Source organism: Ceratosolen solmsi, unplaced genomic scaffold, assembly GCF_000503995.2.
Source record: "Ceratosolen solmsi marchali unplaced genomic scaffold, CerSol_1.0 scaffold10, whole genome shotgun sequence".
NCBI lineage: Eukaryota > Metazoa > Arthropoda > Insecta > Hymenoptera > Agaonidae > Ceratosolen > Ceratosolen solmsi.
In genome coordinates this window covers 9,251,403-9,266,963 of record NW_011948412.1, presented here as the reverse complement: position 1 = coordinate 9,266,963, position 15,561 = coordinate 9,251,403, and the positions used below count along the sequence as shown (strand labels likewise).

General features: G+C 31.1%; 1 protein-coding gene across 1 annotated transcript in view; it reads left to right on the top strand.

The window, feature by feature from the left end:
- The window catches only part of Ir25a (ionotropic receptor 25a), an 8,136-nt gene extending 653 nt beyond the window's left edge, over positions 1–7,483 (top strand). Inside the window, exons 3-7 of the mRNA XM_011502792.1 lie at positions 700–1,149; positions 1,582–1,947; positions 4,387–5,224; positions 5,998–6,324; positions 6,978–7,483. Coding sequence (XP_011501094.1) covers positions 700–1,149; positions 1,582–1,947; positions 4,387–5,224; positions 5,998–6,324; positions 6,978–7,323 — 2,327 coding nt within the window. The 3' untranslated portion in view covers positions 7,324–7,483. The remainder of the gene's footprint in view (positions 1–699; positions 1,150–1,581; positions 1,948–4,386; positions 5,225–5,997; positions 6,325–6,977) is intronic.
- Positions 7,484–15,561: the final 8,078 nt, after the last annotated feature.

The window sequence follows — 15,561 nt, the reverse complement described above, 5'->3', positions numbered from 1 at the left end:
ACTGAAAATTTTTTTTTTTTTTTTTTTTTTTTTGTTTTTTTTTTTTCGTAAAGAATGCACCCCGGAATAATTGTCCCTAATGGTTTGTTTTTAATAAGCATCTTGACAAGCTATCAATTAATAATTCTCGCGTACACTACATCTTTACTTCGAGTTATTATCACCGCGTGATAATTACATTAGTAAATGTGTTAGGTTCCTCGCCATTAAAGACGTACGACAGTTTAGAATTAGAGTTATTTACGCGAGATATTTACATCGATGTGCAATACATTTTTAAATGATCGAATGATCGATACGAGTGGCTTTAATTGGCTCTATGCCGAATAATTGTAATAAACTAATAATACAGCTAACGAAGGAATATTGTAGTTGACGTTGGAACGATCGACTACGGGAATTAGTGACAAAGCGTCTACGCTCAGTCTCACAAACTATCGGGCAATAATGAACTTTTTCCCAAGTAAATTAAAGCTCGTAATGATTTTCATTCGACCCGACGTATTAAATAACATCAATTATATATAAATAACTTAGTCCACGGGTTTCGCCCCTCCTTTCGCCTTCCATCCCAACTGTCCAATAGCATTTGATCGTCGAGAATGTGCTTATTAAATGCAGAGTACCGTACGCCCCAAATGCATGAAAATCAATAAAGGAACAATCGCAGTGAAATTAGCCGTCGGTAAATTGCTGCAGAGTACCTCGTGCAAGTTATGAATCCGACCGACCTGATGCCCGAAGTCATTCGCCAGCAATGTTTGACGTTCAACATCAGCAACGCGGCCATCCTCTTCGACGACAATTTCATAATGGATCACAAGTACAAGAGTCTCCTCTTAAACGTACCCACCCGACATGTTATCGTCCATACGAAGGAGCCCGGCGCTCCTCTTCAGCGTCAGATCTCCATGCTGCGCGATCTCGACATCGTCAATTTCTTTGTGCTTGGCAGCGAGTCGACCATTTCCGCGGCTCTGCAGGCCGCCAACGACTTAAACTTCACCGGGCACAAGTACGGCTGGTTCGCCATTACACTAAGCGAGGATTTCACCGTCCATTGCGCCGACTGCAGAAACGTCTCGGTTATGCTATTCAAGCCCCAGATTTCACAGAACCAGCAGCAACTGAACGAGCTGACAAGCAAAGGTTACGCCAAACTCACGTAATTTACCCCCGTAATGACGTCATTTTACATTCCGTCGATATTATTTTGGATATTATTTACGGGGCGGAGGATTGCCACGTAAGCTTGAATTTTACATTCGATCCCTCGCATTGGCGCGTATCGATAATGTGATGCCGCATAATGTCATTCGCACAAAGTAATGACGTTAAAAATCCAATTACCAATTATAATTTCAAAGCGAATTTAGAGAATCTTGCGCTCGGTCCTCGCACAATTGCACATTTTCATCCTTACGTTCTTCATATTTACGCGTGTCACCTTGAGTGACACATATACGTCATTCGTTCAATCTGGCTCTTTGCCTCGTAAAAACAAAAGAGATATTTACTTGACGTAACCTATTTAATTAATATTGCGAGGAGCCGCGACTAGAATGAAATTGATTCGAGCAGGTTCCTTACCAAAACCCTTGATCACCTCGGCCTTCTACTACGACCTCACCAAGGCCGGCGTCCTCGCGATGAAATCGGCCCTCGACGCCGGCGAGTGGAAGCGGCCTCGTTACGCGGACTGCGACACCTACAACGAGAACACGAGTGTCGCCATGCGAAACGTCAACTTGCACCGAAGGCTGCAGCAGGTGACCGGTGGCAGCGTCTACATTCCGACCTACGCCGGCTTCATCTGGGGCAAGAACGGCGAGAGTCGGGCCAAGTTCGAGGCCAATGCCGTGGTCATGCAGATAAGGGACTCGAAACTCATCAACGAGGAGACGGTGGCCAAATGGCAGGCGGGCATTGATTCGCCCTTAAACGTTAGTGTCTTTGAGCATCGATTGACTCTGTATGCACGCACGCACGCATGCACGCACGCACGCACGTATCTCCGCAGCATCTTTACCGCGATTCTCACTTACAATCGCTGAAACTCAACAACGTCAACATGTTATTCTATTTATTATTATTAATATTTTTTTTTTTATTTTTTTTTTTTTTTTTTTTTTTTTTTTATGTCAAAGCCTAACTAATCTAAGCCTTTAGTGCCATTATTCACACCAATATAGAAAGAGATATCTCTAATTCGTCCATTCGATCGAGCTTGAAATGGCAGCTCAATGCAAAACTACGAGTATCGCTTTCGATAGAGTGGACTAAAGCAGTTTACAGTGTGGACTAACGATTTGCAGATTATCAACAATACCGAAATAATACGATCTATTAACATTTACAAATTCTCATCCGCACTCGTCTTTTTCTCTAATTTCAATAATTGCTAGACGATGCTTAATGCGCCTACGGAATAAAGTCGAATTAAAAGTCACGTCGCGGCGTTAATTTAAAAGCACATGGCGGTTCGGCGAAATTAAAATGTTTCCACTCCTATTCATAACAAGGCCACCGATCCGAAGACGATGCACAATCCGTCACGACAAGGTATAAGGGGGGCACAAGCTCGTTTTAATTTCCAGGTATTATCATCGCGAGGGAGCACGCAGCCCTTGTAATCGCCAATGTCGGAACGAAGCTTTAAAGCGAAGAGAATATTCGAATTGTTGGAGGATTTAAAGGCCCCGTCGCCGTATTAGCATGCCGAGCCTCGACAATTCTTTTTCCCGCTACCATCATTTGCTCCCCCCTCCCCCTCCCCCTCTCCCCCTCCCCGCCCCCCTCCCTCATCTCTCATCCTCCTTTTCATCGTCATTCTCCCCCGGCTCCCACGAGCTTGCAATGAATTTGCCCTCGTCAACTCGATAATCATCGCGGAGTAACAACAAGGCGATTTCGGTTGATATAGTGGGTTTATCGTATCCCCGGCAGGCCGGTTGGTTAATATTCAATTCGTCGGCCGACAATAATTATTACCCATCGATCATTCTTTATTATTCTGCACTACCATGCTTTCGCATAAAACGTCGACGCCCGCGCACGCCCACACACACACACACACACACACACACACACACACACACACACGTCTATACATATCATTTGCAAAGATGACTCCTCGGCCATGCTTTATGAACGAATGATGAGCTTCTTTTGAAGCTCAAAGTACTGCAACGTAATAATATTTTCATTAATATTAAATCTCAATTAAAATTAAATAACGGATATTGAGATTAATGCTTTTTTTTTTCTTTTTCTTTTTTTTTTTTCTTTGTTTTTGTCTTTATAAATATCACGCACTCTTAAATCGTAAAATCTACTTTGCTTTTTAATGTAAAATAATCCTTTATCGTTCGATCGCATAGTCGTTAAAAGAAAAAAAAAGAAGAAAAAAAGAGAATTACACGTAACGCTATTGAATAAAGCGAAAACTATTGTTCTTAAACGTATTTTTTATTCTGTATTTCTTGATTGCTTGACGCAATATTATAAAGTAAATTGCATTAGAGTATCATTGCTGTTATGTAAAACATATGAAATTGCTGATATTAAATACATTTTAACACATTGTCGATATTTCAGCTCAGTCCAATCTTATTATTTAACAATACATTTGATAATTAATAGCTCGCGGATGTACAAATGAATGTTACGGCGTGAATTTATAAAAAGGCTAATCGACATTAAAAATATATATTATGCACGCTCGATTAAAATATTATTTGCCACGTAAAACATTATGAAATTCTATTACAATCTGTAATTGAAGAATTATGCACTTTTGTAAGCACGGCTCACCTACACGCGCATTATAGCAATGCTCTTATAAAAGTAAAAAGTCTGAGTAAATAAACAATGTCAAAAAGTATGAAAGACCTTTTGAAAAATTGTATTAACTCAAAACTTTGCTCGTAACGATATTTAAAAACACGTCACAATTATTATCATCAATGCCCAACCGTACGTCTCGCCGATCCAAACAACAGATCGATCGATACTTATATAACTACTCTTGGGGGCATTTAAATCAATGGGAGATATTATATTTTATTCATAAGGTTTTTCATTTGGCGAGGCAAACAAAATGTGTAACGACATATTTGAGAAGATATCGGCAATATGATTGTGGCCGAATATTATCACAGCTCCAATAGAAAGATGAGCTTGTAAAAGTTTGCAAACCCAAAAATTGCGCCTAAAACGGAATAATCGAATTTCGTATCTGTTTATTCGTAAATAATACGAGCGAACGTTGAAAAAAAAAAAAAAAAAAAAAAAAAAAAAAAAAAAATTGGTTTTTTAAAAAAAAAAAAAAAAAAAAAAAAAAAAAAAAAAAAAAAAAAAAAAAAAAAAAAAATAAAAAAAAGATAGTGGACGAGTTAAGGGCCAGCAACCATACAGCGGTGACGAGCTATCGAGTTGTGACGGTGATAAAGCCGCCATTCATTATGTATGATAACACGAGTAACAAATGGAGCGGCTATTGCATCGATCTGCTGGACGAGATCCGCGAGCAGATGAACTTCGAGTACGAGATACGGGAAGTGGAGGACAAGATGTACGGAAACATGGACGAGGACGCGAACTGGAACGGCATGGTGAAGGAGCTGAAGGAGAAGAAGGCGGACGTTGGCCTTGGGGCTCTAGCGGTGACGGCCGAGCGGGAGAACGTGATCGACTACACGGTTCCTTATTACGACCTCGTCGGCATATCTATCCTTCGCAGGAAGCCCAAGACGACGACCTCGCTATTCAAGTTCCTCACGGTCCTCGAGACCGACGTCTGGCTCTGCATCCTCGGCGCCTACTTTTTCACCAGCCTCCTCATGTGGGTCTTCGACAAGTTCTCGCCCTACAGCTACCAGAACAATCGCGAGAAGTACAAGGACGACGACGAGAAGCGCGAGTTCACCCTCAAGGAGTGCCTCTGGTTCTGCATGACCTCCCTTACGCCCCAGGGGGGCGGCGAGGCCCCCAAGAATCTCTCCGGCCGATTGGTCGCCGCCACCTGGTGGCTCTTCGGCTTCATCATCATAGCCTCGTACACTGCCAATCTCGCCGCCTTTCTTACGGTCTCGAGGCTCGATGCCCCCGTTGAGTCACTCGAGGATCTCAGCAAACAGTACAAGATCCAGTACGCGCCCATTATCAACTCCTCCGAATACAACTACTTCGACAGGATGGCCAACATCGAGAAGAAATTTTACGAGTGAGTTGGATCGTGCATCTTCATTTGGCACACCTCTTTCGGTTTTGGCAGTCGCAACCACTCGCTCTCTATACGCTCGATGCCCATTCGACGCACTAAGCCTCCTTTTATCCCCTTTCCCGAGCCTTTATTAATGGCTCGTATATACGCTGCAGCCGCCGCCCCCCCCCCCCCCATTTTGCCTAATTAAATTCCATATAATTCCAGGGATAATCACCTATCAAAGCGATCCGCTTGAAAACATGAAATCCATGTTACGCGATAAATTTCCATAATAAACTCATGCACTTTTAATGGCATTTAAATGCTATCATCCCTTTTTGTCGATTATGTCACTATATACATGGATATTTTACAAATTGCACGTGCTTATTTCCAATTGCTAATGACGATACTCTTTATTACGATTCTGCGCGTATTATTCCCGTCAACGTTAAAGCGCTGACAGACGTTTTTTAACAAATGTTGTTTGCGTGCGTTTGCGCAACGAGCGTGAGCATTTTACGGTGAGTTACTTTATCAATTCGATTGTCACCATAAGGACTCGAAGGACTTGATAACTGCGCCAGCACCAAATCTGCCAAACACGACATTAATAACGGCTTATAAATAAAAGCAATTACTGACCCCCCGACAAACATCAATTTTCATAAATTCAATCGCTTACATTCCATTAACGACAGTATCCATTGGGTTTAACCGGTTTAACCGCCACGCTATCTTAATAAAACTGATGGCTCGCGCGCGTCCGTGCGAGCCACACCTTCCCGCAGGATATGGAAGGACATGAGCCTGAACGATAGCCTGTCGGACGTCGAGCGAGCGAAACTGGCGGTATGGGACTACCCGGTAAGCGATAAATACACCAAGATATTTCAAACGATGCAGGACACCGGCTTCCCCAAGGACATGGACGAGGCACTGGCTAGGGTGCGGAAAGAAGGCCCGACCGAGTTCGCCTTCATCGGCGATGCTTCCGACATCAAATACCTTGCCATGACGAACTGCGAATTTATGCAGGTTGGCGAAGAATTTTCCAGGAAACCCTATGCAATTGCCGTGCAACAAGGCTCTCCACTTAAAGACCAATTTAACAACGCGTAAGTTCCATTTACTTTGTCACGAGCGTGCCTGCGAGAACTTTTCCGCCGGCGCGTTTTATCTCGTGAACTTAAAAATGATTTAATAGAAGCCAAGTAGCCTATACAATGTTTTAAAAGCTTTAAAAACTTCTCCTTAAAATCTTTCATTCCGGACAATTAATCGATGACCTTTATATCGATACTTACTTAACTTGCTCAACTTTACCAACCATTAAGCGGTAAATCGCTTCTCGCTTCTATTTAACATATTGAAGATTTTTCAATTTTATAAATTCCAACTCTTCATCTTTATCTATATATGTTAATATTGTTAAGATAAATGTATTTCAAGAGTTTTTTTTTTTATATATATATATATATATATATATATATATATATATATATATTTCAAGTACTTTATGAGCTAATGTATATATTTGAGGAAATATACGGTAAAAACTATGGAACTGTTGTAAACAAACAAAACAAATGTATAGAGTTCGCAAAGAAATTCTTATTCAATTTTATTATGGATAAAAGTGAAATAGCGCTGCTATGTATCTAAGAGTATTTAGTCGTAAAATTCTTAGGTAAAGATCGTGAAAAACAAAATAGTAGCCTCGATTATTTGTTTTATTTAATTTTTTTTTTTTTTTTTTTTTTGTTTCCAGAATTTTGATAATGCTGAACAAACGAAAATTAGAAAAGTTAAAAAACAAATGGTGGAATAAGAATCCCGAAAGGAAGAAATGCGAGAAAACCGATGATCAGAGCGACGGCATCAGCATACAAAATATCGGCGGAGTTTTCATTGTGATTTTTGTAGGCATTGGCTTGGCCTGCATTACGCTCATATTTGAATATTATTATTATCGCTATCGACCACGTGGAAAGCAAGCTCAGCGCGCTCGAAACTCCAAAGTAAAGTTGGACCAAAACCTGAAGTCAATCAAGTTCAAATTTCGTCCTGCCCCGGCTCAACCACTTGATTCAATTAACTATAAGTCGAGATTTTGATGTCACTGATGAACAATTCAAGCGAATCAAAATATTTCGAGCTGTGCTCTTTTTATTTTCGAGTGGCAAATTCATACGCAAATACACGCGCGCGCTCACGCACCTACGTATATGTTGTGCACATGTGGATCCACGATATGTGTACGTAATCTATAAGCGGATTCATTCATAAAGAAATCAAAATGTAAATTACTAAAATATTGAATCGCTTTTTTTTCATTAAAAAAAAAAAAAAAAGCAATAATAATAAAATAAATAAATAAAAACCCAGCGCGTTAAGAAGTGAAATTTATCGTTCTTCGTTCATAGAGTCAATTATAAATATCAATTTATTCTATATACTGCACGTTTGAACATTCTAAAAAAAATTCCTTAAGTAAATTATCGCACAAATAAGTTGCTAATTAATTACACTGACTTCGTATAAAAGTTATTGTTTTAGATATTTAATACAAAGTATATTGATTTTCACTTGGGAAATCTGATATGGTTTTATCAACTGCAGATTACAATGTTTATATAATAATATTGACGTTTTTATGCGCAGTTACATTGGCAAACCTTTGTTGGACTTAGTGTGACTGTTTGATTATTACGTCCATGAAATGAGTGGATTTTTCAATTTTGTTCCGAGCATAAGTATCATTGATCTATGTAAATCTACATCGTGTTATGTAAATAAATAGACTGAATATTGACAGCTCCTTTTATTCTTTTTACTGCCGTCGAATTTAAAATTCCCGATGTATGCATGAAGTTGTTGTCATGAAATTATAAATAATTCACAATATTCATTAATGCAATCTAATAAACCAGCGTAATATTTTTCAAAAAAAAAAAAAAAATGGTTTAAAATTACTATCGCCTGTAATATACTCGCATTTCTTTAATATAATTGAAAATAACTTAAATATTTTCTTTATTTTTTACAAAATTCAAGCGTTACTAAGACATTAATTAATTTCATTATTTTTTATAATTTTCTATTTTATTTAATATGATAGTTCACTTGAAAGCTTAAAGGTTATAATTTAATCTCAGAATTCTAATATTCAAGCAATATATAATGAATAAATTGTCATTCTAACGAAATACTAATAGATCATAGATCGTTATTTCTCTACACATTTGATATTGCTAAATGATTGCTTAAAGCGATTGACAATTATTTCCTTAGAATGCTATGGTTCAATAGAATAATCTACCTAATAAATCATAATTTTGAATTTTCGTCTATAATATCTTATATAATTATATGTACAATTTAGAAAATCTTTTATAAACATTTATAATTATATAATACATATTTATAAAAAAATAAAACTAACAGTATTGATTAAATAGTAAATACTAAATTAATATGCAACTGTACTGACTAAGTGTTCAAAGGATCAGTAATATTTCCTCGAATAATAACGTTAGAATAAATTATGACCTTCCATTAATAATTTTATTAATAATAAAAAGAGCCTAATACATAGACGATGTATAAATATGCTAAAAAATATATTAAATACGCTTTAATATGGTAAAATCTGAATTAATAACTGTAAAGTCGAATAAACGAAAACGTTAATTTATGATTCAATTTTAAAAATTGATTTTTAGCTCAATTTATGAGTTACTATGAAAGTTTGTATATGAATCTCACAAATTATATCCGGAAAACAAAAAAAAAAAAAAATAATAGCGAATAACTAGCACTGCTAAGACATTTACTTTTATTACAATAATACCTTATAATTTTACATTAATGTAAGTACAGACGTTACATATCAATTTGTAAATTTGTTTAATGATTTAGAATAACACATCCTACATTTAAACGTAAAATAATAATATGAAATGTATAACAGAAATTTTTAATGAGATGCCAAAGAAAAAAAAAAAAACTTAAAAAGTTATATTTTTTACTTTTTTGAGTGTTACAATATTTATTTTAAATATTATAAATAGTAACTTTTAACCGAATCAAAAATAATAGTGATAAAAAATATAGAATATTTAACGTTATATGTATATATATATATTTTATATTTTAGTGTAAATATTTATTAATATATTAACAATATTCCACGTTATACAATACAAATGTAAATTGTAAAAACTCTTCGAGAATACCGAATTCAAAACTCTTATGTAAAATAAATGATATACACTTTATTGAAATTATTTTATCAAATAATTCGAAAGCTTATTCTGCATACGATATTAATATAAAATTTCATAGATCTGAAATAAAAAATTCCATATCAAAATTATTTATTATTTAGTATAGAATGGTATTTTTCTTTTAGATATTTTTAATCGTTAAAATGATTAAAAATATTAAATAATATAAAGCATGATGTATGTAATATATTATACATTTTATGAATTTTTATGAAAATTCTTTTTGCTTGTCAATAATACTAAAGTAAATAATTCATCAGAAAAAAAAAAAAATAAATAAATAAATAAATAAATAATAACACATGCACATAAAAGTATAATCATTATAACAAATATTATTTAATAAAAATTAAAATTACAAATGTTTATTAAAAGTTATTGAACGATATTATTTGCACGAGTACACATTCACGCACTTGTACACCCACATTAACAACACTACAAATCAAATGAAATAATAAATTATATCTTAATATAAAAACTAATCTAACATCTTGGTTCGTTTAAAAAAAAAATTCATTTTTTTATAAAAGTAGAAATTAAATAAGACTTTGTTCAACAATTAAATTTTATTTATTTAAAACATATTAAAATTAATTTTACTTTGTGTCATTACATCCTATTAAATGAAAAATTTCATATACAGATTATGCAAAGCTTCGAAATAATGATTATATTAATGAATTGCAATTTATGAATTTAGCTTACATTATTTGTAATATATTTATATATATATATATATATATAAATAATCACTAAATTTAATTATTCGAACGTACCAATATTTATCAATTATAATACAGAAGAATAAGAAGACAAATATAAATTACAATTTGATATTATTTTATATTATAAACAATAAAGTCGCTTATAAAGATAATTATGAATTTATTTACTATAATTCTTTGATTGAAATTAAACAGTCGTTAAAGTGTCAAATATATGTAGAATTGCTAAGTTCCTATCTTTCTCTCATCGACGAATTGCATGATAAATAAAGATATCATTTTTAAACTGCTACTGTCGCAAAATTAATTAATCGATAATAATTAAAAGCAAAAATTCACTGGTGTAGAGCTTCAGGTAAAGCACATTTTCCAATCGCTCAATAAAGTAAAAAACAAATTCACCATTTGACATAAAAATAGCAGACAACCTCTATGATATACGGTACAGCAGAAAAGCGATGCAACGTTTGATTGACATTTTCAACAAAGATAGAGAAATGTATGATTTTTCGAATAAGTGGTAAAACTGATAAATGACGTGGAATAATAGAGCATGGACTATGAGAGTTTGAAATGGAATGATCAGAGAATTGCAATAAGCAATGGAAGATATTGGTTTGCTCGATGTTACGGTAATGTCTGAGGTAAACGAGGACAACTGTCGATTTTACTTAGCTCCATCGCCCCTTGGGACTTCAGCTCTCATGAAAAAAACCAATTATGACTGCGTCTCTTTATTTGGGTCATTGATATTTTAAAAAAATATTCTATCTTTCATCTGCTTCTCATTAACATCCTTAATGAATAAATCTACTTTCCGCGTTATTACTTTATCAATTAATAATTTTAGATTTAAAAAGCATTATAATAAACAATTTGCAAATTATTGCGTGCAGTTTTGCAAATATTATTATTAAAGATAAAGAGTTTGGAATTTACACATTATATATATTTTTTTTTTCTTATGAAAGCGATATCTAGGATTATGTTAAAAAGAAGATTAAAGTAACTACGTTTAATTTAGTAGAGAAAGAAATACACTCACAATATGAAATTATGCTTTGGTGTTATGCCATTAAAATTTATCTTCGTTATAAATATTGCAAGAAAGTAATTTAATAATTCAATAATACTTACAATATCTGCGAAATAAATTACTTGATATATTCGAGCTGTAATACCATATTTATCAATTGACTGTCTAAAATAAAATCCTCATAAATTCAGATTTTATTATATGAATATTATTATCCGAATTGGATACATCAAATTTAAATTGACAACGATGCCAAAAACACGCGTTTATAAGACTTGATGAATTTTCCTCCAAACAAGATAATAAAATTGATCAAACTATATGTTTAGGAGAAAATAAAAACAAAAACAAGAAAACAAAAAAAAAAACAAAAAAAAACAAAAAACAAAAACAAATTGTATTATTCGAAAAAATTAATTAAACAGTAATTTATGTGATTTGTCTTCATAAGCTGAAAATTAACTACAACTGAAAGTTTATTTTTAATTACGTAACGCAACAATTAAATTAAATTAAGATATAATGTTAATGGGCTTAGTTCATAAGTTTCAAATTTCCATTAGTGATTATTTAATGAAATACAAATATACTTTAAAATAGCATTTAAGTATAAAAATATTTATTACAATAAATTTTAATATTTATATTGTAATGATTAAGAATTGCGAATTACCATAACATACAATTTAACTACAACAAAACTATTACCGTTAATTAAAAAAATTTTTTTTCATTACTTTCACTACTTTTTTTCATAACTGTTGTTTATAGATAAGATCTTTATAAAGAAATTATTTTTAACATAAATGACGAAAGTACGATCCTATTTAATATATATCATCCCGACAATTCAATTAATATAGAACACTTTTATATAGCATTAATGCAAGCTTTTAGTCATCAGTTAATAATTCATTTTAAAAGTCAGTATTAAATTATAAAATAACTTTAATTTTCTTACAAAGTTGAAACTCTTACTCGGAAATAATGGAAAGTTGTTTAAGTTGTTGCAGAAGTTATGTAATAATAAATTTAACAAAGTTTATTATTATTAGTATCGTTTTCGTTGAATACAGAAAGATAACATTTTAATTTAAACAGAAAATTATTTGCTAAAAATAACCGATCGATATAATCCCATGTGTATTAGGTTTTATAGACATTGCGTAAAACACATACGTGGCTAAAGTAATTTTAAAAGTGAAATTATATACGTATAAATAATTGAGTAATGATTTGCAAAGTTATTGCCAAAATATAATAATGTACATAAATATAATAATTGTACATAAACAAGGTATAAATGAATGTCCAACACATCAAACAATAATCGCCTCATATTTTATCAATTTCTTTCAAAAACTGTGTATGAGAAGTAAGAGTTGGCACATTCAGTCAGTATACATATTAACATACGTATCACCAACAATATAAATATGCAAATCATTTAATAAACAATATTACGATGAACATACATTGGGAACAACGGAACAAGGCAATCCAAGCTTAGGCTAGAATATCGTTCCATTGTCCAGTTATTTATAATTGTAGACTATTGGGTTTGTCACGAATTAGTAATAATGATTATAAATATTAATTATACTCGAGCTCCTGTTTTTGCTTTAATTACATCTAAGAAAATATATAATCCGTTCGATTGTATTATTCCGACGTCATTTTACGTACGATAATGTTGGTAAGGTATTGTCGATAAATAAATTTGAAAATTTTTTTTTTTTTTTTTTTTTTTTTTTTTTTTTTGTAACTTTCATGCCTCGTAATATAAATTAATGCGAAATAATTTGTTAATTATATTACGGTAATTTTATGAAGCAAATATTGAAAAGTAATATGTTGTATTTGCATTGAAAAAATTGATTAGCTTATATTTTACTCGGCTCCTCTTACAAAAACAAAACAGCAAAAACTTGCTGTTTAAAATATTTTTTTAATTATTTCCATTTCCCAAAAATGCATTACACAAGTCCCTACTAAAATGTATACTGCTATATGCTTGCAAATATGAGTTTTTATTTATTATAATTCAGATCGAATGAAATATTATTTACTGAAAAAAAGAAACAAATTAATTTCATAATCAAATAATTCATAAATAAATACTTTTCATATATACATGGACTTACATTATAAAAAATTCTATAAAAAATTCATAAATAAAATATACGAATTTTACTAATTTATGTATATATATATTAAGAATAATTACTGAAATATAAATTTATATACATAAGATATGTATCGGAAAAAGTTGATTTCCATTGTTTTACCAGCTACGGCTGATAATGGGATATGCGATAATGTACAAGTAAATCGAAATATTTTTAACATGTAAATTTATTCTCGTTTATGCTAACATAACACGTAAGTTTACTGTATTATGAAAATGATTTATATTTATGCTATGAATGTACATTTTTCTCAATCTTTCTTACAATTAAAAGAGTCAAAATTCATTTATAATTCATTTAAATTTCATGTTTTAATGAATACATCAATTAAAACATTATAAAAAAAAAATTGTTTTACATTAATCCTCCAAGGCTTTTTTTATGTTGAACTGTTTTAAATTTAAATATTGAATATAATAAAGGTTAACTAGTTACTAAATGAGATTGAATAAATTAAGTAAATAAATGAGATACCAATTTTTTTTATACAACAGTTTTTAAACATTGGCCATTTATGTATTAAATTCTTTTTTAAATTTATATTTACTGTAAATTCATATTAAGCCATCTGTAAAATTAAAATATCGAAGAACTACAGTAATTAATAACTTTCAATATATTTGTATATTTCATGAATTTATTTCATTTACAATGAACTTATTTCCCTATAATTGAATTTATAAACATAAATTACCTTCCTTTATTAAAAATTAATTATAATCCATTATGAATAGAAAGAAAAATAAATTTACGTATATTTACCTAATTTCCGCTAAACTCACTGTTGTAATTAAAATTTCAAATTTTTCCAGTACATTCTTTGAAATTAACAAACCATATTGTACAAGTAATAACATTAATATATAGATAATTAACAGAATTTTAATGAAAATCCATTTATATTTACTATCATAATATACTATATATATATATATATATTATTGTATATAATAATTATTATTAGCATTAATTATATTATTCATTTATTTCTATTATACGAGACGAAGATTACGAAGTGAACAAACATATTAAAATATTTTAACATTTACAACGAATTGACTTATTGTAGATTAAAAAATGATGCTTCTAAACAAATTTACAAATCGAAACATAAAAATATTTCTATTAGATATAATTTTCGAATTATTTATTTTTTCATTATTATTAGTTTGATGATCGTGTCACATCTGAAGGACATTGTATTTAATATTTGCATTATATTATTTACGATTGAAAAACAATTTTTCGACATTAATTTTAAAAATCTTCAATTATCGATAAGCAATATGGCTATGTATTATGTCGAGTATCGTTCAATAGTTAAAAGCAGCGTAATTATAATTAATTTTGATAGTTAACTAACCAAAGTAGAGATGCGCGAACGTTAAAAAAACGAGAAAATATTATATATTTGTAGTTTATTCTATTGGAGTAATTTTTTTTAAGTATTCGATGCTCGCTAATTATGCCTGATACTCTATTGAAGACTTTGACAATTGTTATCAAATGATAAATTATCATCAATGAATTCAATATTACTTTCAGTTGATGAATAGAGTATTATTGGATTTAGATGAATAATAAACAACTACAATAATATGTATTGAAAATAAATTAACATTATTATTATTATTATTATTATTATTATTATTATTATTATTATAAAACAAAACTATTGGTATTTATTAATATTTATTTTATTAGGTAATAAACGCTTTTAATAGTCGTTAAACTGCGAGCATAACAACAGTAAATTGCTTCAATTTGAAAATAATGAAGACAAAATGAATTATTAGATTGTTTAAATATAATAAAATGTCATCGATTCTAAAAATATCCTACCATTAAAAAAATAGTTTAATACTATTTAGTTGAAACAGAAAGAATTTTAATTTTCTCTTTATTCAATTTTTAAACTTCATTAAACTAATAATATTTTTAATTAAATAACCAACTGATTTAAAGATATTTTGACTAATGGTTTGTATAAAATTAACAGAAATCATGGAAATTCGATTGTTATTTCAACTACTTCTAATAGAAATAAAATTCATTACCTAAATGAAAAAGAAAAAACATTAAGTAAAATAATTTGATAAAATACGAATATTGA